Source organism: Eleutherodactylus coqui, chromosome 5 (genome assembly GCF_035609145.1).
Source record: "Eleutherodactylus coqui strain aEleCoq1 chromosome 5, aEleCoq1.hap1, whole genome shotgun sequence".
In the NCBI taxonomy this organism is placed as follows: Eukaryota; Metazoa; Chordata; class Amphibia; order Anura; family Eleutherodactylidae; genus Eleutherodactylus; species Eleutherodactylus coqui.
In genome coordinates this window covers 153,872,062-153,899,040 of record NC_089841.1, presented here as the reverse complement: position 1 = coordinate 153,899,040, position 26,979 = coordinate 153,872,062, and the positions used below count along the sequence as shown (strand labels likewise).

The 26,979-nt window shown below is 45.1% G+C and overlaps 2 protein-coding genes across 7 annotated transcripts in view; both read right to left on the bottom strand.

Moving 5' to 3' along the window:
* Positions 1 to 2,044, bottom strand: part of LOC136627920 (E1A-binding protein p400-like) — a 111,123-nt gene extending 109,079 nt beyond the window's left edge. The window contains exon 1 of the mRNA XM_066603433.1: positions 1,961 to 2,044. The gene's annotated coding sequence lies outside the window, so the exon portion shown is untranslated. The remainder of the gene's footprint in view (positions 1 to 1,960) is intronic.
* Positions 2,045 to 11,469: 9,425 nt separating this feature from the next.
* Positions 11,470 to 26,979, bottom strand: part of LOC136627919 (E1A-binding protein p400-like) — an 80,991-nt gene continuing 65,481 nt past the window's right edge. For 4 of the 6 annotated variants that reach the window (XM_066603431.1, XM_066603430.1, XM_066603427.1 and 1 more), the window contains 4 exons: positions 25,081 to 25,202; positions 23,142 to 23,306; positions 14,635 to 14,712; positions 11,470 to 12,419 (listed from right to left, as the gene is read on the bottom strand). In XM_066603431.1, the coding sequence (XP_066459528.1) occupies positions 12,156 to 12,419; positions 14,635 to 14,712; positions 23,142 to 23,306; positions 25,081 to 25,202 (629 nt within the window). In that variant the 3' untranslated portion in view covers positions 11,470 to 12,155. The remainder of the gene's footprint in view (positions 12,420 to 14,634; positions 14,713 to 23,141; positions 23,307 to 25,080; positions 25,203 to 26,979) is intronic. The other 2 variants (XM_066603428.1, XM_066603432.1) reach the window with 1 other exon arrangement.

Genomic DNA, 26,979 nt, shown 5'->3' with positions numbered 1-26,979 from the left:
ATCACTTGCTGGAGGCGGGGTATTCAAGCCCCACTACCAGGAAGAAATGCTCTGTCAGCGTTCAGGACTACATGGAAGCCTGCAGCAGCGCCAAAGACCAGAGCGAGGGACCTGAACGCTGCCTGCTAATTGAGTATTAAGACACCCCCGAAAATAAGACACTGTGACTCTTTTGGGGCAAAAATTAAAATAAGACAGTGTCTTATTTTTGGGGAAACACAGTAGTGGTGGCTCGTACACATTTGCTCTTCATATTAGTTGTGTATTTTTACGCATGTATCACCCCACTGATTTGCACAGAGGCACTCAAACAAGTGGATTGTTCTCAAGACTTTCAGACGTGTGAAAACAATTGCTGCACCTCCTACTTTTGTGTATTCACGCAGCGAGCGCGTCTAATGAAGCTCATGGGATCAGGTAGGTACGCAGCCAGTATGCAGCTGCAGGCGCATTCACTGCGCTTCTACACACAATAGTAGGAGACATTGTTTAAAAAAATACTGAAATCAATCGGACGCTCTGGCGTTTTTTGGCAACTGTGAAAAAAGCAGCGCATTTGCAGGAAATGTGCGCCAAAAATTGGATATGAACCAAATATGCAGCAAAAATTCAATACACAGATAGTAAGTAGGCGGCGCATGTCAGTGAGCGAATACACCGGTGTGAACGAGCCCGAAGGATCAGACTGTCTTCACATCTACCTTGGAGGCTCCTTCAGGAGATTCTGTCAACAAGGCCATAAATAACAGTAGAGCGCGTTCACTGTGATGACAGACCCTCCTGTAGTCAGCGGAGCCCAGCGGCATCCGCAGTGTGATGGAAGCGGCACCGCCGGTAATGTCTCATGATGGAACAGAAAACACGTTGTTTAGTGGTCCTACAGAAAATAATGGGGGCTCTGGAAGATCACGCAGGGACAGGACACGAAGCGGTCCGTATAACTCACACGAAGCGGTCCGTATAACTCGCACGAAGCGGTCCGTATAACTCACACGAAGCGGTCCGTACAACTCGCACGAAGCGGTCCGTATAACTCGCACGAAGCGGTCCGTATAACTCGCACGAAGCGGTCCGTATAACTCACACAAAGCGGTCCGTATAACTCACACGAAGCGGTCCGTATAACTCACACGAAGCGGTCCGTATAACTCGCACGAAGCGGTCCGTATAACTCGCACAAAGCGGTCCGTACAACTCGCGGGCCGAGAGAAAAATTGCTTGCCTATATGTACCAATTGGACTGAATGAGTTGTTTCACGTACAGGCTCTCGCACCTCGCAATCGGACAGAACTCCCCCGTGTCACTACTGCCTCGGGCCAGATGCACACGAGCGCACGCGGATTTGTGCGCATGATTGTAGAGGTTTTGCGGAATGAATTATGTTTTTTTCGCATCTCCTTGTGTATTGCGCACGCATTTGTAGAGCTGCAGTTTCCTCTTTGCGACCAAATCGTTTGAGCAAAATACGGAAATGTTGATGAACTCATTAAAATCAATGGGTTATATGCGGCGATGCGCGCAAATGTTCCCCCTCCAACCTCGTTCATGCACAAACACGTTGCGCTGCGGCGCGCACATTGTGAGAAGCCGCCCCGAGAACGAGCGTCCCTACAGGGTGGCAGGTCGTTGGTCTTACAAGCATTGGTTGTGCCCACCTCCGGGGTAGGGTGGCATGGATGGCCATTACTTCCACCTGCTAACAGGAAAGGTGAATGACAGCTCTGGCGGCCGTCATGTCAGAGGGAGGGACGGAGTAACGGAGACACACTGCCAGCTCCTCCTAGTGACAGCCGGGCTGCCCGCTGACAGCAGCAGTTGGGCCGGGAGGGGGCGGTGCAGGCCCAGGGATACGTGAGGGGGCAGGCCTGTTGTCAGCGCTAGGCCCAGCACCAGGGACAGCAGCCACTTACCGCTCCTACGCTGCAGCAGGCCGCCGTCCCGTCACATAGACGCACTCACCTGTCTCCCCCATCAGCATCTGGACCGTGCGCCGCTGTCTACTGACAACACTCTACGGAGGCCGGGATAGGACAGGCGGCCCGGGTACTTCACGCATGCGCAAGACATCCCTAAACAGACAAAGGCATCAGCTGAGCCGTGACAAGCCTAGATAGCGGCCAGTGGGATAGAGCAGGCGAGCCGGGAGTACGCCTGGTAACACGTGACGTCAGCAGCGGAGCTCGCAGGACATTGGTGGAGGCGGCGGAGAGCGCCTTATATTACAGTGAAGGACGCGGCGCAACACGGGAGGAGAGCAGCGGCTGCTAGCTAACGGTGGCTCACTTACCTCCCAGCACTGGCCAGTAGTCCCAGTAGTTTAGTAATTATGGCAGGAGACACAAGCAGGGGGGAGGCGGCCAAAATAAAAACGTCAAATGGTAACTTTAGTAGACAACCCACAGCCACTGCTCACACTATATCTATATATATATATATATATATATATATATATATATATATATATATATATATATATATATATATATATATACCAGCTGATATACCCAGCTTCGCCTGGGTTAATTTGGTAGAGGTGTGTACCTGTTATTTGTATGGGAAATTTTACGAAGTTGTGATTACCTTAGACCAGCGGTCCCCAACTCCAGTCCTCAGGGACCCCCAGCAGGTCATGTTTTCAGGATATCCTATGGTAAGAACACCTGTGGCAATGTCTGAGGCACCAACAATAATTACATCACCTGTGCAATACTGAGGAAATCCTGAAAACATGACCTGTTGGCCGTCCCTGAGGACTGCAGTTGGGGAACACTGCTTTAGAGGAACCGAGGGATAAAATATGTATACACATAGAGGAGCGTTAGATTCTCCTCAGACTGCATGTACCGATGCCTCTGCAGAATGTGCCAAATCTCCCACTCTCCTCACTTTTTACCCTTAAAGGTAACACCCCTTTTTTATTCAAATTTACCCTCAGCCTGAAGGCTGCAGCACCTTCTTAGCCTTAAAGGCATGCTCCATCCCTGCAGTCCATGGCCGCTTCCTTATGTACTTTACAGCCTTTCAGTGTATGCACACAGAGGTCAGTTATATTCTTGGTATATGCACACAGAGGTCAGTTATATTCTCCTTAGTATATATACAGGTCAATTATATTCTCAGTATATACACACAGAGGTGAGGTAGATTCTCCTCAGTATATACACAGAGGTGAGGTAGATTCTCCTCCGTATATACACACAGGTGAGGTAGATTCCCTTCAGTATATACACGTAGAGGTCAGTTATATTCTCCTCAGTATATACACACAGTGGTCAGTTATATTCTCCTCAGTATATATATACAGAGGTCAGTTATATTCTCAGTATATACACACAAAGGTCAGTTAGATTGTCATATATATATATATATATATATATATATATATATATATATACATACACACACATCAGTTAGATTCTCCTCAGTATATACACGGAGGTCAGTTAGATTCTCCTCAGTATATATACACAGAGGTCAGTTATATTCTCCTCAGTATTAACACATAGAGGTCAGTTATATTCTCCTCACTATTAACACACAGAGGTCAGTTATATTCTCCTCAGTATATATGCACAGAGGTGAGGTAGATTTTCCTCAGTATATACATGCACAGGTGAGGTAGATTCTCCTCAGTATATACACACACAGAGGTAAGGTAGATCCTTTTCAGTATATACACACAGACAGAGGAGTAACTTAAAGCTCCCAGGCCCCAATGCAAAACCTGTAACATGGCCCCCAACTATAATGCTTTATTCATAGTACTGGGCTCCCTATATGGAGAAGAGAGGCCTTATGGGCCACCTAAGGCTCCTGGGCCCGGCTGCAACCGCATCCCCTGCACCCTCTATAGTTATGACCCTGCACACGGACGTCACTTATATTCTCAGTATATACACGCAGAGGTCAGGTATATTCTCAGTATATACACGCAGAGATCAGCTAGATTCTCCTCAATATATACACGCAGAGGTCAGTTACTTTCTCCTCAGTATATTCACGCAGAGGTCAGTTAGATTCTTCTCAGTATATACACGCAGAGGTCAGTTATATTCTCCTCAGTATATACACGCAGAGGTGAGGTAGATTCTCCTCAGTATATACACGCAGAGGTCAGTTGTATTCTCCTCCGTATATACACGCAGAGGTCAGTTGTATTCTCCTCCGTATATACACGCAGAGGTCAGTTGTATTCTCCTCCGTATATACACGCAGAGGTCAGTTGTATTCTCCTCCGTATATACACGCAGAGGTCAGTTGTATTCTCCTCCGTATATACACGCAGAGGTCAGTTGTATTCTCCTCAGTGTATATATATATATATATATATATATATATATACACACACACACACACACACAGGTGAGATATAGTCTCCTCAGTATATACACACACAGAGGTGAGATATAGTCTCCTCAGTATATACACATAGAGGTGAGGTAGATTCTTCCCAGTATATACACAGAGGTGAGGTAGATTCTCCTCACTATATACACATAGAGGTCAGTTATATTCTTCTCGGTATACACACATAGAGGTGGGGTAGATTCTCCTCAGTATATACACATAGAGGTGGGGTAGATTCTCCTCAGTATATACACATAGAGGTGAGGTAGATTCTCCTCAGAATATACACATAGAGGTGAGGTAGATTCTCCTCAGAATACACACATAGAGGTGAGGAAGATTCTTCCCAGTATATACACATAGAGGAGAGGTAAATGCTCCTGACTATATACACAGAGAAGCGTTAGATTCTCCTCAGTATATATATACACATAGAGGTGAGCGTTAGATTCTCCTCACTATATACACATAGAGGTGAGGTAGATTATCCTCAGTATATACACACAGAGGTCAGTTATATTCTTCTCAGTATATACACATAGAGGTGAGGTAGATTCTCCTCAGAATACACACATAGAGGTGAGGTAGATTCTTCCCAGTATATACACAGAGGTGAGGTAGATTCTGCTCAGTATATACACAGAGAAGCGTTAGATTCTCCTCAGTATATACACACATAGAGGTGAGCGTTAGATTCTCCTCACTATATACACATAGAGGTGAGGTAGATTCTCCTCAGTATACACACATAGAGGTGAGGTAGATTCTCCTCAGTATACACACATAGAGGTGAGGTAGATTCTCCTCAGTATACACACATAGAGGTGAGGTAGATTCTCCTCAGTATACACACATAGAGGTGAGGTAGATTCTCCTCAGTATACACACATAGAGGTGAGGTAGATTCTCCTCAGTATACACACATAGAGGTGAGGTAGATTCTCCTCAGTATACACACATAGAGGTGAGGTAGATTCTCCTCCGTATACACACATAGAGGTGAGGTAGATTCTCCTCCGTATACACACATAGAGGTGAGGTAGATTCTCCTCCGTATACACACATAGAGGTGAGGTAGATTCTCCTCCGTATACACACATAGAGGTGAGGTAGATTCTCCTCCGTATACACACATAGAGGTGAGGTAGATTCTCCTCAGTATACACACATAGAGGTGAGGTAGATTCTCCACTGTATATACACATAGAGGTGAGGTAGATTCTCCACTGTATATACACATAGAGGTGAGGTAGATTCTCCTCAGTACATACACATAGACGTGAGGTAGATTCTCCTCAGTATACACACATAGAGGTGAGGTAGATTCTCCTCAGTATACACACATAGAGGTGAGGTAGATTCACCTCAGTATACACACATAGAGGTGAGGTAGATTCTCCTCCGTATATACACATAGAGGTGAGGTAGATTCTCCTCAGTATACACACATAGAGGTGAGGTAGATTCTCCTCAGTATATACACATAGAGGTGAGGTAGATTCTCCTCAGTATATACACATAGAGGTGAGGTAGATTCTCCTCAGTACATACACATAGACGTGAGGTAGATTCTCCTCAGTATATACACATAGAGGTGAGGTAGATTCTCCTCAGTATACACACATAGAGGTGAGGTAGATTCTCCTCAGTATACACACATAGAGGTGAGGTAGATTCTCCTCAGTATACACACATAGAGGTGAGGTAGATTCTCCTCAGTATACACACATAGAGGTGAGGTAGATTCTCCTCAGTATATACACATAGAGGTGAGGTAGATTCTCCTCAGTACATACACATAGACGTGAGGTAGATTCTCCTCAGTATATACACATAGAGGTGAGGTAGATTCTCCTCAGTATATACACATAGAGGTGAGGTAGATTCTCCACAGTATATACACATAGAGGTGAGGTAGATTCTCCTCAGTACATACACATAGACGTGAGGTAGATTCTCCTCAGTATATACACATAGAGGTGAGGTAGATTCTCCTCAGTATACACACATAGAGGTGAGGTAGATTCTCCTCCGTATATACACATAGAGGTGAGGTAGATTCTCCTCAGTATATACACATAGAGGGGAGGTAGATTCTCCTCCGTATACAAATCATTTCCCTAGGCTTTATGGTTTCTGAGAAAAGAACTATGTTATGTATCGTGGATTTTCAGTTTTTCACATCACATAAAGGGTCACTTACTTTTGCACCTAGAATTGAATAATCAAATTGTGATCCCTTTACTTTTCCTACGTAGGACCTAAGGGTGCCGTCACACTTTCAATCGCGATATTGCTGCATTTTTATTTTACATGCATGTCAATAGGACTGTCTAATGTTAAAAACGCATAGCACAAAAATTGCAAGTTGTGTAAAAAAAAAACAAAAAAAAACAAAAACAGGGATAGTAAGTCTGAAGACACCCTTAAGAAGGCTCGTGTCAAATTTCACGCTTGTAAAAGTTGGGAAGTTACATAACACAGAGGGTCACACTTACTTTTGCAATTAGCATTGAATAATCAAGTTGTGACCCCTTTACTATACCTATTTAGGACCTAAAGAATGTCGACACCGAGAAGTTAGAGAATTAGTGGCGAGTCGGTCAGTGAGGGTTTTTCCCATATATTTTTAATAGAAAGGCGTCATCTATTTCAAATCTTGTGGACACTGACAGAATTTTTCAAAAGTCTCCTCTTGCTTTGCTTTTATTCTAAGCACATCTAATTAACCCTTTCCAATCCAATTTGTATCCTGGTTTTCCTATGGGGCTTACTCTTTTTCTGCCGTTCTACAACAGCGCAATATGCTGGCTAAAGCCAGTACTGCATGGGGTGACACGTTGGATAGGCTGCAGCGAGGTTGGCAATATACAAGTAAGAGAACCCTGATAGATGTCTTCCAACATCAGAGCTGTACAGCCTTAAATCATAATGTCTTCAGAGGTCAGACAGTGGATTGGAAAGGGTTAAAATATTTCCTGGTAAATAGCATTCCCCTGAAGAGTGTTGTACAGGATGGGCGACACAACAGTACTCTGAGATCACACTCTTATGAAAGCTAAAAGAAAATCGTTGTTGCCTATAGCGACCAATACCAGCGCAGCTTTTACTTTACCGCATACAAAACAATTAGAAAAATACTCTACTTCACCCAAATGCTTTGCAGTTTGTGACGGCATGTAGACACGGAGATCAGACAACACCACCCAGTCCTAGCGGTATTACAAACAAGGGCATAGCCAAAGAGAGGTCAGCTTCAAGTGTACACAAACATGCTTTATGTATATATGTTGCCACATATCAGGAACAGGACGCGTTCCGACCTAATGCAGGTCCTGGTCACCAGGTCTTCATTTTACCTTAGCAGTTTTATAAGAAATGAAAGCTGGGCTGTGATTGCTTGAAAAGGTGCATTGGCGGGTAATATTTTTTTTGAGATGGGCTTAATTTTGGGGAAAATAAACTTTGCTACATTAAATAAAAAACTCGGTCCAAAACCCCAATGCGGTTCACGTAGTCCTCAGCCGTCCACCCAAGATCACTTCCTGGTTACAGGATTCATAAATCCCACCTCCAGAAAGCGATGGCTGTAATTGGTTCACTGAGCGTTGCTTTGATTTGCTGAGCAGCGCTCAAAGAACCAACCACAGCCAATCAATGCAACTCTCGATTAACCAATGCGATGACTGATTGGTTGCATCGTGGAGGCGGGATTTAAAAATTTTCACGGTACAGCCAATACATAAATTCTGCCCCCACAATGTGATGGCTGTGATTGGTTCTGCGAGACCCACGGCTCAGCTATTCAATGCAGCACTTGAAGAACCAAATCACAGCCATCGCTTTGTGGAGGCAGGATTTCTGAATCCCGTAACCAGGAAGCGAGCCTTTGAGGGCGGCAGAGGACTGCGAGAGCCATGCCCGGGGTTCTGAAGAGAAGTGGAAGGGACCTGGACCAAGCCTGCTAGGTAAGTGAAATAAGACATTCCTGAAAATAAGACCTATTGCCTCTTTTGGGGTAAAAAAAAAAAAAAAAAAATATATATATATTTAAATAAATAAAAGTGTTTTTTTTTTTTGAGGAAACACGGTAGTTCCTCTTAAAAAACAAAAACAAGAAATACTTAAATTCCTATATGGGGCCATGGTTTTATCACTGGCGTTCTACATTCTTAAATGGCCACTGGTTTTGTCAATTATTCATACTAAGATAATTGATGAGTCATATGTCAACTTCTTACTCAAGTTTGCCCTTTTTTTTTTGTGCTAATTTTATGGTATTTGACAGTCTGCACTATAATGGGACTGGTGGTTCCAGAGCAGTGCAGCCTGGCCTCTCGTCGCACCCGCACACACAAGGAGATAATGGCTTTGCTGAAATGATCTTCTGGTACATAAATCGGAAGGCAAAGCTAAGGGTGCTTTCACATCTGTGCTGGGGATTCCTTTTTCCTGCTCCAGGCAGGGAGCAGGAAAAGGGGAATCCTAGTTGCCAAATGGTTCAATCTGAAAGCAACCAAACAGCGCTAGGAAGACCACATTGACGCTAATGGGGTCCGCCTGCTTTCCGACGGAAGAAAAAGTGCTGCATGCAGCACTTTTTCTTCCAGTATTTTCAGCCGCATCTGTGATGGAACCTCCGGCCGCAGGATCCAACGTTGATGTGAAACCGGCCTAAGACAGTATTTCAAGTAACAGTGATTATGATGCATGAAAGAGCACAATAGTGTTCACACGTATTGGAAAAGAGTGCAATGAGGATTCCGATGCCCACCTCTCTGTGGGCACAGAAAGCATAAGTAAGAAGAAAATAATTCTGCCAATCACATCTTTCTAGTTTGCCATCCTGGATCACAATAACGTTTTTTTTTCCATGGCAAACTCCCCTTTCGCTTCCCTTGTCCAGAGGTAGTCCACCACATTGAGGTTCAAGGGGGTACACTTGAGGTGGTCATGCTGCAAGGCTTTGTGGTGCTGCTACAGTCAGCATTCTGCAAGACGTCCATAAGGGCCAGAATGCAGCCCGAGACAATGCGGTGGTACACATGGTAGTGATCAGGATGTAGATGACAGAACTGTAACTTTCTGAGCCAGGCAGCGCCCACTAGGATACATCAGGGTCAGAGGGTAAGCCACTGCTCCGACCCCTGTGCGGGGAATGGCGCAGCTCTCTTTGAAATCAATGGGATCACTTGTAATTGCAGGCTGAGGTCCCATTGATTTCATTGAGAGCTGCAACTGCAATTACAAGCACCGCCCAATACACAGAAGTCAGAGCGGTGGCTTCCACTCTGACCCCGAGACACCCCAGCAGGCACTGCCTAGTTAACCCCTTTAACTCTCTCCATGTGTTTTGTCTCATTTCAGGATATGGTATTTTCTCAGTGGCGTAATGTATATACAGGGTTTTTTTGTAGCAGCTGCTTTTTTTGTAGTTACATATTTTATGGAGAAATTCCTTCCACGGGCATACATGAAATCCACTGTGTTCTCTCCTCTATCCCCTCAAAGATGCCCACTTTAGAAATACTAGAGTCCATTTTATTATCCAAATTTCCCTCACCTGATGCATGAGATGGAGCCATTCCTAGATTTAGGTATTGCTTGCAAAAAAAATACCATATACATCGAATCGTTCTTTAATCACTGGCCCAGCTCAGATAAAATAAGAATTTTAAAAAAAAGTGCATCCTCGTCGTTTCTGCTAATCAACCATCTTTAGATCAAGTTGACCGCACATAGATATGAGAAATTTAACACGAAAATTAAACTACAGAACTACTGTTAGGGTTTAGGGGAGTAATCGATTCCTGGAACCTTTTTTTTTGCAATTTCTCTACTGTCCCAATAGTAGCCTTATGGGTCAGAAATATAAAATAATCTCTTGTTGCAGGATAACCTATGGATATGCAACATTTTATAGAGACACACAAAACTCACGAGAATCTCAACTCCATTCTTTTGAATGGACTTATTCACATGGGTGATTTATTTCCCTCACAGCGATGCTGCGAGGATAAAAATCGCTGCATGTCCTATTTTTTGGCGTTCCCTCGGAGTCACCCATTGTTTCCATAGGACCTTTCAAACCACTATATAGCACTCACAAGTGTGCGATGTGCATGCAACTGCACTGTGATTGTTCTCATTGAAAACATTGGGAAACACTTGCCATCATCTGACGTGTGTGAAACACATGCCTGAGGATCGCAGTTTCACAGACGTGATGTGGGGAGTTTAATGAAAAATGCCTCACATTTGCTTATAAAACGCACGCTGGGAAGCGCAATATCGAGCAGAGTATCTTGGCCCGGTATCACGCTTGCCTGTGTGAATGTAGCCTAAGAGCGAGTGGAAGAATACCTGGATATAGTCGGTATCGCATCCTACTAAACGTCGCTGATGGCCACAGCAAACATCTGACCCAGTGCCTCTAGGACTAGGCGGAACAAGGCCAAAGGCTACCAACACATTCCTCGACTTCATAAAGAACACATTTAGCCATGCAAGGAGAAACACAAAGACTCACACAGACACAATCTGCTTCTTTAGAAAGAAAGATTCTTACAAAATAAAAAACAAAACGGGAGCGTCAAAATGTATACAAGTTCAAGCAGAAATGTTCACATTGAAGTTTTTTTCATCTTGGTTCTTTGGAAGGGTGCAAGTAAAAATGTGACACAAGTCCTTGGACCCCATTGTCTTGTTTTATACCTGATAGTTACTGTGCAAGCAGTGAGCCCTGCAGTCGTATCACCGTTGGACACCAAATCATAAAGGGAAGAGAATGGAAAATGGGAACAAATTGGTTGAAACGTACATAAGATAACACTGTACTACAACTCCGGTCATGATCCGCATCTGCATGGCCGGAGTTCTAGTATCTATCACTAAAACTGAATTTACTCTGTACAGGAAAAAAATACACAGCTACAGATTGTGACAGATTTTAGGAAAATATTGGTATAAATTACATCTAAACATATTCGTATACATGGAATCGTGTACTGAAAAGCAAAGGGTCCATAACTGCTAATGAAGAAAAGATTAGGCTTTTTTTTGTCCAGAGTAACGAACGGTTTCCCTCTCCAGCGGTAAGGCTTAATATCTGAGAATACAAGTCCCAATGTAGATCATTTATTAAGGTTTGTACAAAAATAAGTAAGACGCCCAAGCTCTATAGTTTAACCTGATTTTTAGAGTCCTCCATGGGATGAGGCTATGGTGTGCAATCTAGCAAAAACACTTGGTTAGTCTGATTTAGTTCTTTGTTTTTGCATTCACACCCACAAAGGCCACACATGTGAAACCTGTTATTCCAGTTATGGCTTTTTTTTCCCCGCTCGATAAAAACCAAAAGATGGGAGTGCACCCCTTTTCTGACTATATAGTCCTGTGTACACAACCCCCCGAAACATGTATATACACAGATGTAGGTTAGGACTAAGCGTGTTACATTACGTTGTGCTACCATGGTTACTGATTAAGATTTGTTCATACAGTAATACGTGTTAACATTAAAATCTTTTGTTTCTGTCCACCTCCTTTGCCAACCACTAAATGTTCCAAAGGTCCAATCAGGAGGTAGAAGGGAATGACTTGATCAAGGTAAGCAGACGGCTCAAGCAGGCCAATCTTCTAGAATTTCTCATCTGTCTTGAGCTTCTGAAGTCCATCCTTTGCTCAGATGTGGAGTATTTGCTGACCCTGACAACAGGAAGGTTGAAGGGGAGGTGTGCGAATCGAACCAAAGCAAGGCATTCCAAGAAAAAAGGCTCATGAGCTACAATCCATCAGCCAATGGCTTTCAGCTTGGTTTAGTTGGAGCTTTGATCCTCACAGTCTGGGTTCGGACTTGCAATTTAGCTTGCTGGTTCTGGGCATCAGCAGCTACGGGTCCTGTGCCCTGACTGGCGGCAGCGTGGAGCTGGGGTGAAGCAGCTGCCATTACTTGCTGCTGGAGGAGTTTTTGCTGCACCACATGGGCTGCCGCTGAACCAGCCGGTATAACTTGCACCTGCTGAGGTCCGGCAGCCGTCGCCTGCGTCAGTGTTACAGTCTGTGGTTGGACCTGCAACAAAAAGCAGGTAACTAGCCATGAAAATAAAGGACAACCTACAAATTCACAGATCTACAATGAACAGAAATGTAAGTGGTGACGTGTTAAAGGAAAGAATTCTGGTGTATCTCAGAATTCTCGGTCGTGCCACTCCTCTGTTATTCCTCCTAGAAATGTGTTAATGGATTGACAACTGGCTGTTCATTGTGAAGAGAGTCTGTCTATGCACTGACATTACCAGCACTAATTGGACGGCAGCAGAATGTGGAAGGATGAACCCCAATTGGCATCACCCAGTTGTCAATTTAGGATAAGACTACACTGCGACTTTGCTACACTGCGACCTTTGATTGTGCGACCACTGTGACATAACACTCGGAGATTAATGGGGTTACAGTGCGTCTCAGAAGCTGCCGCAACTGTAATCTACAGGCTGCAAAAAAATCCCCAACCTCTGGATTTTTTTGCAATCTTTGGATCGTGGTGTAAGAAAATAAACTTCAGAACAGTACAGTCAGTCAGTCAGCTCTTCAGATATGCCTTTTTAAGTAAATAATTGCATTCCCAGTGAGATTAAGATTGATCACTTATGTAATACACTGTAATACTTCAGACCTGGCTTAATAGGCTTCCATAGATGGCAGAGCAAGGTGCCACTGTTAGGCTGCCATGACAACCCATCAGTGCCTCGTGATCTTGCCTGTGTCTAACTACTGTGCTTCCCTGAAAATAAGACCCTGTCTTATATTAATTTGTGCCCCAAAAGACACACTAGGTCTTATTTTCGGGGGATGTCGTATTATACTTACCTAGCAGGCTCGGTCCAGGTCCTCCACCACCACCACCTTACCCACTCCTCGTCATAGCTCTGGCACGCGGTCCTCAGCGCTCGTACATCAACTTACTGGTTACGGGATTCATAAACCCCCGTCTCTAGGCAGCGATGGCTGTTTATTGGTTCTTCAACCACTACTCGGCCAATCAACGGCCATCATGTTGTGGAGGCGGGATTTATGAATTGGCTGGCTGCAGCTAACAGCCAATTCATAATTCACGCCTTCAACACCACAATGGCTCTTGATTGGTTCTTCAACCGCTGCTCAGCCAATCAAGAGCCATTGTGTTGTTGAAGGTGCGAGTTATGAATTGGCTTTCAGCTGCAGTCAGCCAATTCATAAATCCCGCATCCACAACATGATGGCCGTTGATTGGCCGAGTAGTGGTTGAAGAAACAATTAATGTAGCGTTGTATGAATCAATCACAGCCATCGCATTGGTTCATCCATCGTTGCATTGATTGGTTCTTCAGCCGCTGCTCAGCCAGTCAATGCAGCAATGGATGAACCAATGCGATGGCTGCAATTGATTCATCCAGCGCTGCATTGATTGGTTCTTTGACTGCTACTTGACCAATCAATGCAGCGCTGGATGAATCAGTCACAGCCATCACATTGGTTAATCCATCGTTGCATTGATTGGTTCTTCGACCGCTGCTCAGCCAATCAACAGTCATCACGTTGTGAGGCAGGATTTATGAATTGGGTGGCCGCAGCTCACAGCCAGTTCATATCTCCCTCCCTCAACAACGTGATAGCTCTTGATTGGTTCTTGAATCACAGCCATCGCATTGGTTCATCCAGCACTGCATTGACTGGCTCAGCAGCGGTCAATGAACCGATCACAGCTATTGCTTCCTGGAGGCAGAATTTATGAATCCTGTAACCAGGAAGGGAGGTTATACGAGCGAGGAAGCATGAGTCGGAGCTATGAAGAGGAGTGGGAAGGACCTGGACTGAGCCTGCTAGGTAATGTATTCCATTTTTTATTTTTCTTTAAATGCAGTGTAACTAAGGCTTTTCTTCTGTGGAAGTGCTTATATTCCAAGCCTCCCTGAAAATTCAGCTAGGGCTTACTTTTGGGGTAGGTCTTGTTTTTGAGGAAACAGTTTTTGTTTAGATACTGCCGGTTCTATTGCCTGCGTCATCTAATGTGGTGTTAGACTTCGGGGATCGGAGTTCTCTCTGAGTCTGGCTACGTGTATCAGCTGCATTCCTGCCTCTTATTTTGCAAGTATACAGCAGCAGTGTCTGTGCTTTCACAATGACGTATATATATCCATCATGTGTTTATGACTGGCATATATGTCTAAGCACTAAGGGGTTGAATAGTATTATGAATGGAAACACTGTAAAATTCTACTGTATCATAATTATCCAACTCCTCGTACCTGCTGTGATGCTGATACAACCTGCTGGAGTGTAGCAATCGCTGCTTGCTGCTGGACCACCTGAGGGAGTTTGGCAACCTTCAAAAAGTAATAGGAAACAGGTACAATATACATATATACACACACGTCTTAATTCTGGATGCCTCATTTGGAGGCTAACTTCAGCTACAAAAGGGTCATTCATTCATATATATATATATATATATATATATATATATAGTGATTACTGGAGAAGAGACATCAATTGCAGCTTTATTATTGAGGCAGTAAGTTATAATAAGAGCACTGTAATTATGCAATAGTAAATCACAACTATAACCTTAATCCCTTAAGGATAAGGACCAGGCTGTTTTGTACCTAAGAGGACCAGATACTTTTTAGGGATTTTACCCATGTGGTGGTTTTACTGCCCTATTTTTTTCCCTTCAGCTACCAATATTATTACCAATGAGTAGCCATGGCAGCAGGAGGCCTAACAAATGCCTCTGCATCTGCCAGGTATGTCACCTTATCAGACCTTGCCTCTGGCAGAGTCTGATTTGAGAACATATGCATAGTTTACTGAATTACAGAAGTAATACAGTGTACTATACTAACAATCAAACAATTGCATCTTCAAGTCCTCTTTAGGGATTTTAAAAAAAAAAAGGAGTCAAAAGAAAATGTTCAATTTAAAAAAAAAAAAAAAAAAAGCCCCCCCAAGACTTTTAAATTAAAATAATACATATAAATATCGTTGTGCTCATAACAACCCGAACAATTAAAATATTTTGTTATTTAGCCCAAACTGTGAACAACATAAAAGGTTATTCATGCTGCACAGGGAGCGACGTTAAAAAAATAAATAAAAAAGGAGCAAAAATATAATTTTAGCCCAAAATGCAATTATCATGCTAATCTACAAAATAAGTCTTTTTTTTTTTTTTTTTTTTAATGCTAATAGAACAAAAATCAAAAAACAATGATAGAATTTCTGTTTAGTTTTGTTTTTTTTTTACATCCCCTCTCCAAAGTTGAAAATTGTAGAACACCCCAAAGTGGTAACATTAAAAATACAACTTGTCGGGGGGCGTGGCCTAGAGCATGAGGCTGTGAGACATCTCTGGTGAGAGCTCCTGCTGAGGCCCAACAAAAGACGGCACTTACCGCATCCACGGACGCCAGACCCCACCAATGCGCCGGACGAAGAAGCTAGGAGAACGAGGAGCGCCAGGAAAAGAAGAAACCGGCCCGTTAGATGCCTTTATGGAGCCGAATTCGCGGAGGAGAGCGACGCCGGCAAGTACCAAGATGGCGCCGATGCCTGCTCAAGGGGGAGGGGCCTCACTCTCAGAGCGCGGCGGCCTCGGCGCTGAGTAAACAGCAGCCCGACCAAGCTAAGAACTCTCCCAGCTGTTCCCCGACCACTCAGGAACCCCAGCCCTCTCCCCCACAGCCACAAAGGGCGAATAAAGCCCCAAAGATTCCCCCTGCGGCAAGCCCCGCCCACTACGGCCGGCGCCGATGCAAGAAAGCCGCATGACACCGGCAATACGATAAGGGACACCACAAGCCCACCTGAAAGGGGCCCCAATCTCATGGACACCCCTGACCCCGACCTGCCAGTCACCAAATCGCCAGAGCATCAGCAGAGGATGGCAAGTCATCCAGGCAGGGCGAGTGTAGATACAGGCTCACAGATGGGGGAGGGAAAAGAGCAGCCAACACAGCCCTCAATAAATCAGGGATGGGGTGCAGCTGACAGATCCCCCCCCCCCCAATGTGCATGAAAAGACAAAACTACCTCACACCAGTTTACCATCCCAAAGCAGGGAGAACCACAAGGACCTATCATACGATGTCCCAGAGGTTACCCCCCCCCCCCCGCTTTCTTCTAAAATGCACAAACTGAATAATCCCCCATCCAGGGGTGCCGTAAACAAGACCACCAAGATCACACTAGCAGCTGAAGAGGTCGAGGGTGAGGGTGATGATGATGATGATGATGATGATGAGGAAGAATGGGACTGGAAGGCCCACCTGAGAAATACTCCCACAAGAAATGAGATCGATGCCCTGCTGAACAAAGCGGTTAGCTCTCAAATGCAAGTAATCGAAGCGCTACAGTCCGAAATCAAACATATCGGCCACAGAGTAGCAGATTCCGAAGAAGCGCATACTCAACTACAGTCCCAATTCACTGAACACCATCGCATCCTCCAAGATCACTCCCTGCAGATCACTAACATTCTAACCCAACTCGATGATATTGAAAATCGAAACAGACGTATTAATCAATAAATATAAAATGATTGGGCCTCACAAAAAACAGACAAACTGGAACTAACAAACACAGAGCAAGAATTTTAAACCCTGGAAAAGGACCAGAGAAAATACATGCAATTGACACCTCTATTACAATGCAGAAGTATCCTGCAACGTGAGACACTCTAATGCACTCTTTTTCAGTCACCATTGGGGATGGATGTCACCCAATAAAGATTAGAGGACCATATTAGGATGCGTCCTTCACAAAAAGATGAAAGGAGGATGATCGTTCCATCAAGGTAAGTGGTTTACGGAACACCTCCAATGGTGACGTACATTCGGGCTCCTATTGTGTCTCATCTCGTCATTTCACCTTTAATAATTTTGATCCTGTTGATGAGACACAATAGAAGCCCGAATGTACGTCACCATTGGAGGTGTTCCGTAAACCACTTACCTTGATGGAACGATCATCCTCCTTTCATCTTTTTGTGAAGGACGCATCCTAATATGGTCCTCTAATCTTTATTGGGTGACATCCATCCCCAATGGTGACTGAAAAAGAGTGCATTAGAGTGTCTCACGTTGCAGGATACTTCTGCATTGTAATAGGTGTGTCAATTGCATGTATTTTCTCTGGTCCTTTTCCAGGGTTTAAAATTCTTGCTCTGTGTTTGTTAGTTCCAGTTTGTCTGTTTTTTGTGAGGCCCAATCATTTTATATTTATTGATTAATAAAAGTTATATTTTAAGGGATATACCCAGTGAATATTTTGAGAAAGCCTTTCTTCTATATCCCTCTGCGAATTATATTTTCGAAACAGACGTAACAACGTGCGCATCAGAGGCCTAAGTGAAGAGGTGGAACCAGCACGCCTAGAAGAATGGGCAATAAAATGCTTTGGAGAAGTCCTAAAAAAAACTACTGATAACCCTGTAGAAATCGACAGAATCCACAGAGCCTTAGGCCCAAAGAGCTCAGACCCTACTAGACCGCGAGATGTCATCTGCAGAGTCCATTTCTATAAGGAAAAAGAAGACCTGCTAAGAAAGATCAGGGAAAGAGGCACACTAACCTACAAAGGGAATAACCTTCTTATACTCCCAGACCTATCCCGGAGAACACTCCAGCTCCGCAAAGCCCTAAAACCGGTGCTGACAGCCTTGAAAGAAAAAAACATACCTTACCGATGGGGCTACCCGTTCCAACTACAAGCAGGTAGAGACGGGAAAACTGCTATCTTCAGGGGTCTGGGAGACCTACCAAAGTTTCTGGCCAAATTTGAACTGCCCATGATAGCCATCCCGGACTGGCCCAAAGTAGAAGCCCCCGAACTGCCGCCTCCAAGAGAAGAATGGCGCACAGCGGGCCCCGACGGGAAACACTGAAGCGGCGGATACCGCGCCGTCGAAGGAAGCTCCTTACTATAGTCCGTGGATGCCTTGAGACTTGCTGTCCATATAGACAGGCCCCTACGAGGGCTCATGAACAGAACTCGGGCTTCGGGGGAGTCTGGAGCCTGGTGCCCTGGTTCGGATCCCCCCCAAGCCGGGCCTGCAGCACTGGTTGTTGCACAAAAGTGTGTTCTGTATTTTCGTAGCCGCTTACGCTATGCGCTTAATTTAACCCGGAGTACGGCTTCCCAAGGCCCAAGGCCAACTCCATCATGTTTACAGTTATAATTGCTATATAGCAGGGTCTCCCCCCCTCTTCTCCCCTCCCCCTCCTTCTCCTTGCCAGTTTGGATACATGACGCGGCCACCCCGTGCAGTCGGGCATCGTTCCTCAGAAGGGTCCCAATGGCGACTTTGACGGTAAGCTCTTTTAACACCAGAGGTCTCAATAGCCCCGGGAAACGCAACCAAATCTTATACGGACTCCACAGGAAAAAAATTATGATATCCCTCTTTCAGGAGACTCATTTCACCTCGGGCGGCATCCCCAGCTGCCACAACAGGTATTACCCCTATTGGTATCACGCTCCCCACCCGAACCGTAAGGTTGGGGGAGTTTCCATAGCCTTCCATAGGTCCCTAAAACCGCAGACACTAGCAATAGAAAAGGACGAAGAGGGGAGATATATATTCATAAAACTAAAGATATCTAACGATGTATACACCTTGGCTAACCTTTATTTCCCCAACCAGGGACAGGCCTCCTTCGGCTCCGGAGCTCTCCGGAGATTGGTGCAGTTCGCTGACAACACGACTATCATAGCAGGCGGAGATTTCAACCTAGCCATGGACCCACGCCTAGACACTTCCTCAGGGCGCTCATCGATACCCCTCTCGGCTATCCGCAGAGTCAAAAAGATGCTGGTAAGTCTTCATCTAGTCGACTTGTGGAGAACTCTCCATCCAGCCACTAGAGACTACAGCTACCACTCACGGGTCCACAACTCGTACAGCAGAATAGACTACATTTTTGTATCACACAAATTACTCGATGGCTCCCCTAAATGCTCCCTAGGCAACTTCCTTTGGTCCGATCATGCACCAGTGATGGGGGAGCTCAAGGCCAGAGACCAGACATACAAAGGCCATAATTGGAAACTAAACGATAACCTACTTAAAGACCCCATTTGCATGGCTGATATTAATAGAACAATATCAACCTTTATCCAAACCCACGAACCCGACCCTACCCAGGCACCAATTAAATGGGAGGCACTAAAATGTACTCTGAGGGGGGGTTTTATGTCTCACGGTTCCAGGCTCAAGAGAGGTCGCAGAAACTCAAACAACTACTCCAGTTGTTGGAAACACAGGGGGCAACCAACAAAGCGCAGAGATCTGACACACTATTAATGGAAATAATCAAAACCAGACATGATACTGGCCCTTCTGGACCAAAACACTCTTAAGATAAGGGATAGATTCCGGGCAGGCTGCTACGAATATGGAAACAAAAGCGGGAGGTGGTTAGCAAGGGCCCTGCACCCCAGACCACCCCAGACAAACATCTTATCCATATCGGACCAATCGGGCACCATAGTCCATGCTCCGAGCGAGATATTGGAATCCTTTAGAAACTACTATTCAAAACTATATAACATCCATGGCCCTGAGCAGACAGGGGAAGCTGCTAGAATAGATCTCATCACTCAATACTTACACCTGCATAAACCAGGAACCATCCCCGCGGACGAAGCAGAGGCGCTTGAGGAGGATTTCACCCTCCCCGAGTTAACACAGGTCCTGAGGGACCTGAAGGTGGGGAAAAGCCCGGGTCCAGACGGGTTCACCCCAAGGTTTTACAAAACCTTGGGTGGCCCTCTGTCGGAGCTGATGTTGGCGGCATTCAATGCGATAGCCAGAGGATGCTCCTTCCCCCCCAGGCGTTGCAGGCTCACGTGGTAGTGATATTAAAACCAGGAAGCGACCCCCTATCATGTAGCAGTTACAGACCCATCTCCCTCATCAATAGCGATCTAAAAAATTTTTCAAAAATTTTAGCTAGCAGATTGTCTCCAATTGTTCCCTTGCTCGTCCATACGGACCAAGCGGGGTTCACGCAAGGAAGGGAACCTAGAGACAACACAGTTAAAACACTATCTCTGATCAACAAGGCCCAAAGCTCAAAGACTCCCATGTGTCTCCTGGCAGTAGACGCCGAAAAGGCCTTTGACAGGGTGAGCTGGACATTTTTGGAACAGGTATTGAAGGTAGTGGGCCTGGGGCCTAAAGCTCTCTCCTGGATACTGTCACTCTATAGCTCTCCCTCCGCCAGAATTAGGGTGAACGGACTCCTATCTGAGCCCTTCCAAATTCGGAATGGTACTAGACAAGGATGCCCATTGTCCCCAACCTTATATATCATGGTAATGGAACCTCTGGCAGTCGCCATAAGGAGCAACACCGACATTTGGGGACTAAAAGGTCGGGACAGGGACTATAAACTGTCCATCTTCGCAGACGACCTGTTACTTTACATAACTAACCCCTGGATATCTCTACCAGGGATTATAACAGAACTGGCCAAATACGGAACTCTTAGCAACTTTAAAATAAATCCCCAAAAATCTGAGATTCTTAATATTTCTATACCAACAAACGAAGCCGCTAGATTACAAGAGACCTTCCCCTATATGTGGAGAGACAGTCACATAAAGTACCTAGGCATACATATCCCCCGCAACCCCAAAGACATATATGACCTGAACTTTAAACCCCTGCTGGCCATATTCGAGACTGAAATGGAAGGTTGGTTCAAACTACACCTTTCATGGTTTGGAAGAATTAATTCTCTTAAGATGGACATCCTCCCTAGAATTCTCTACGTCTTCCAGGCGTTGCCATATGACCTCCCCCGACGTTTCTTCACATTACTACAGAAAGCTCTAACGAGATTCATATGGAGAGGCCACCCTCCCAGAATCAGTTATAAGATCCTTACTAGGCCAAAGGGAGAAGGTGGGGCGGGTCTCCCAGACCTAGAACTATACCACAAGGCGACAATTGGAAACTGCATCCTAGATATATTTCATCACCAGAATAAGAAAGCTTGGGTAAACTTGGAAATCGAGCAGAACCAACTTAACCTAAGGGACTCCTTCTGGGTCCCGGGGGTGACAAATTGGAAAACACTGGGGGCCTCGCCCCTCACCCTAAATCTACTAGGGGCTTGGAGGCGTTTAACAAGAGGCAGAAAGGTGATGACAGTACCGGGCCCCTTTACCCCACTAACTGGTAACCCTCAAATCCCAGCCACATTGGCAACCTCTGAACTATCCTTCCCACCTAATAGGCCCCTCCCACAGGTCCGAGACGTCTGGGATCCAGGGGGCGACCACGACACCATGCGATCAATGCGAACCCCAGACAAACTCCACAGAATCTTCCCTACAATAACGAACGAGTGCTGGAGATGCCGCTCCGAGGTGGGTACCATGGTTCATATATGGTGGAGCTGCCCGTTGGTTGCCTCCCTGTGGGGCGACGTGGCCCGACTATACGGGGCACTGTCCAGATCCCTCCTGATCCTGACGCCCGAGATGGCCCTCCTCTCCATGATACCAGGACCAATCTCTCGGGCCAAGAAGGGCCTACTAGGTCATTTCATAATGGCCATGAGACACAGCATAGCTCAGAACTGGAGGATAGAGGGGACGATCTCGAGAGCCGCCTGGGTTGAGGTGGTTGACTACATTAAACACATGGAGGAATTGAGAAGCTCTGACATTGAGATGAATCACGAAGCCGCCAACACCACATCTATCTGGGCGTTGTGGATAGACTTCAAGGAATCCCCATGGCTCCTTAGGTGGCTGCGAGAGGGAACCGCATAAGGCGAGGATGAATAGACACAATACCCATAGCATGACGTGAAGCCAACCTGAGAATCTAAACTGGCGACCGCTACAACCTATGATAACCCTTCCTCCCCCCCCCCCCCCCATGTACTGTGAACTACCTAGTTCCACGGCCCTCCATCTTCTCCTTCACCCCCCCTTCCCTCCACCCCCCCACCCTTACTCCCTCCCTATACTGTTACAATGCCCTTTGCTATATATGTTACGTTAATTGTCTTATTTTAGTTACCACAATTTGATATTGTTCATAGCAGAGGGGGTTCTGCACATTCAAAGAGATGAGAAAGACTCTCTCTAGTTTCATAGAAAGTTGTAGACGGCCTGATCTCAGGGGGATCTCCCTGACGCAGAACCCTCAAATGTAACCAAATAGCACGGTTAAAGTTGCAGGTTCACTGTTCTCAATCATAAGTCATTCTCTTTAAACCTTGGCTGTAGAAGAATACTCGTCACTCCCCATTTCATTCAAACATTGTTTACTACTAATAATACTGTATTCTCTCCAATGGAACACTATGAACACCACGATCTACTGTTAATTGATATGAAAATGAATAAATACATTTTGAAAGAAAAATACAACTTGTCTTGTAAAAAACAAGCCTTAATATGGCACATTCAAAATAACACGAAAAAAAACAAAAAAAACTTTAAAAATAGCTTGGTCATTAAAGTACAAAATAGACTAGTCACCAAGGGGTTAAAGCAGCTCTGTAAAGAATTCTTAATTTAAATTCTGATACATAAAACAATTCATATCAGCTTATAGGAAGCAACTGTTTGTAACACTAGCTGCTGGCGTGATGCCTCAAAGAAACCAGTGGCATGCCATTGTAAACTGGTGTAGTCTTCGGCAACGCTAAGGCAAGAGGTGCTAAAAGAAACGCTAAACAACCATATGAACGCCGTACAACGATCTCCTGTGGGTCTTCCATTTGGGGGTGTTTACCTGTATTTGGGCCTGAACTTGCTGGGTTCCAGGTGCCTTCTGTGCCTGAGTTAAGGACGTGGTCAGGAACTGAGTTTTAATAGCTGGTTGGTTGGTGTAGGTGACTTTTTGCTGCTGTGATGCAGAGGACACCTGAGGTGTCGTTATCTGAAGGGAAAGGTAAGGCTGAGCATTAAAAGCCCAGGGAAAAAGCAGACAGGAAGAGATCAACAGAACCGTCATTCAAAGGGACAAAATACATCATTATGTATTAGTGGCATCAGTCTATCATCCTGCTTGTTAGTATTTGGGTCTTAAAAACTTGTTTACACAAATTGTGGCATTTATTTAAATTAACACTTCGGTTTCAGGTCAAAATTCTGTGCCACGGCAGGAGAAGTGGGTGTATTATCTGCAGTTATTCTTCTCTGCTGGTCTTCCAATCTACCAGTTCCAAGGCCGTTTTATGCCACCAAAGATGGCTGCAGCAATTTTCTAACTACATACTGTTCTCTGATTGGCCAGTGCTTATCACATGAACAGCTCTGGCCAATCAGAGAGAAGGTACAATGCATTGGTAGTCTAATACTATCAATCCAGTATGGGGTTTAGGTAGGCTGAAGATTGCTTCAGCCATCGTAGAAGGCTAAATATGGGACCCATAACTGGCAGAACAGAGGGCTGGCAGAGAACAATAATTGCAGGTAACATACCTTTCTGTTCCTCTGGTCCCGGGATAGAATTTTGTCCCAAAACCAGGAGGGGGTCTCTTTATATGACCACTGTACTAAACACCAAAAGCTGAGCTGCTAACCTCTGCTAAATGGAGTAGAGAGATTGTATTACAAACGTAAAAAATAATCATCCAAATTAACAACCAAACAACTGACAGCACAATGTGAGATTACTATACAAGGCCTCCCTCACGCAGGCGTTCGGGCAAAGCAACGCGAGCCTACTGTTGCTTTAGCATTTAGTTTACTATTGATGAGGTAACACCGAAAAATAGAACAGACTCCACTCGAAAACCGCGGCGCTTTCCAACGGCTGTCTGAGAGCCTCCATTGAAAACAATGGGAGAGTTATACCGCAATTAGTGTGGCGCTTATAACGCCGCGCTAATTGCATTTTAAAAAAGCACCTGTGTGAGGGAGGCCTAACAGTACTGGCAACTTCTAACGGTGCCATGGAGGCGGTCACATGCGGTGATCATCAAGACCCACTCAGATGCTTTCCATTCATTAGATGTGGTAACATAAAGGGGCTGCCATATTTCTGTGCAGTGGAACACTTCCATCCTTTGATGACCTAAATTTGAATGCAGATTTTGCATGGCAATGGTTGAAATACAGGGAAGCAGCATGGAGCGGATTATAAAACCCACTTCAGGCTCTCAAATCGGAATGGACTTTTTCTATTGCAGGCGAATGGAGTTTTCTAACATATCTTAAACATGTTGTGATTTCCCATTAGTGTGTAATGGCGACATTTTCCCTGCCCATGTGCATAACCTTACATTTACTACTTTTATGCCCAGGCATTAATAAAAAAAACAAACATTGTAACCGTATGCTGCCTCTTTTTTATATTCATTATTTTATACAGTTTAGCATCATCTGCAAAAAGTGAATTTTAGCCGGATCCCTGCTCTCAGGATTGGCGGGGGTCTCAGCAGTGAGAATTCTGCTAATCAGCCATACCGCCCATCACATGGAATACACTTTTTGGCTTGAAAGCATGGATGTTAATGTCCGTGCCACACGATGCGCACATGTAAATTTGATGCATCGTTTTAACTAAACCCAGGTATAGGCTTAAAAAGAAGAAAAATCATAAAGCAAATACAAACTTCTCTTTTGTTGTATCTCTACCTGTGCTTAGCTCAAAAAGCATCCAAACAAGCTGATGAAAAGTGAATGTATGAACCCAGCCTCACAGGGCTAGAGAGCGACCTGCTCACCTTCTGCTGACCCAGGGTGGTCTGCGTTTGTAGAGCCTTCTGTTGCTGGGCCGGAGAGGTATGATGTTTTAATTTCAACAAAGGCTGCATATGCAACGGCTGGGCCATGACCGGCTGGTTCCCTAAGACACAATTACAAATAATTCATAGACGTCATCCGTAATCATTTATTTGATTAGTTGTCATTTAATAAAATTTAAAACAAGTTAAAGGCGTTATCTGAGCAAAGAGAAAAATTGAATGCAGCCGAGGGCTCCTTCACATCAGCATTAGGGATTTCCATTTTCCTGCTCCATTTGGGCGCCCGGCATGAAAGTTTCAATTGCGATTTTACTGTCTTGTCCAGGTCTTCACCTTACAAGATTGTTTGGAAGACCCAGCTAATTGCATGTAAGTTCTGGCACATGCCGAGTGGCTAGGTCTTCCAGCCAATTGAGTGGACTGACGATCATGGCTGACCGCACATTTGAATGATTTCCCAGCTACCTTGCATGGTTAGGTTTAGTTGCCGCAGCAGTGTGCTCTAAGGCTCTGGTGATGTGAGCGGGCTTTCAGAAGCCTCCTCGGTCTCTCCTGGTGATGAGAGAAGGTAATTTTGTGGGTAGTTTCCCTCCTGTAAGTCACTGCACCGAGACCAGGATCCCCTCTCATCTTGCTCAGTTCACTTGCAATCTCCCTTTCTTAACTCCTACACAGTTTATTCACCCTTTCAGAGAAGTGCTCTAGTGTGAAAAACTGCTGGTCCTGTCCTGTAGAAAGATTCAGTGAGAACACTTGGGATTGGTGAAATTCCGCAGTAGCTGGCATCCCATGGCGTCTGAGTGCACCCAGCTTTTCTGTCCAGGAGTTTCAGCTGGATCGCTGAAAAAGGCATCTAGGTGAAACCTTTTATAGGCCCATAGGCTGTCATTAGTCAAAAAGCTCTGGCAGGTTTCCTTTTATGTCTGGTTATTCACAACGCAATTCCATCCAGCATAAATGCAGAAAAATAAATGGAAGCCTGCCAAAATGGAGATAAGCATTTTGTCTCCATTTCCTTGCAGGATTCTGTCTGAATATCCTTTTTGGTGATCCAGATGGAACCCCAGAACAGAAAAAGCTTGTAGCACACAGAAACAATGCGTGAAGCCAGCCTAAGGACTTATTCTGACGTGCGTATATCAGCCGGGTTTCCACGCCCAGCCGATATATGCTGTCCCTCTCTGCAGGGGGAGGCGGGCCTGGCCAGGAGCAGTGCACTGAGCTACCACTATTTGCAATGGGAGGGGCGGAGCCAAGTTCTACCCTGGCCCTCCCCCTTCAATTGCAAATAGTGGTGATGGCAGAGAGGGGGTGGGAGCTCAGTGCACTGCTCCCGGCCAGTCCTGCCTCCTTCCCCTGCAGAGAGAGAGAGCGTATATCGGTGCGGCATGAAAACCTGGCCGATATATGCACGTCGGAATAAGCCCCAACTCCAACAAGACGAGACTAGCCGGCTCTCCTCCCTATATCATTGATTATATGGCATTCCAGTGTCTGACCCTAAAGATGTAGATAGTGATTCCCAGTGTCAAATATCTCCTTTTGACTACTAAATATAAGGACTTGCCTTATCTGCGTTGATTTTCTGAATATTTTTCTTCAATTTTCTTTTTTTTGGGGTGGGGAGGAAGGAGTTTGACCCATTGGAGCCCATGGAATCCCTTTTTGGTTCTCCATAGTGTTATGGTTTCAGCATACAATATTTACAACATACAATGATTATCCCGGAACCAATATTGTATGCTGAGGGCCCACTTGTATTTTATCAGCGCTGTAGGCAGGGAAAGCTCTGCTCGGTTACCTACCACATCATTAAGCGACTTCTGTGTAACACAGGCATTGTAATAGCATTATCATGTAGCCTGCATCGTCCCACAG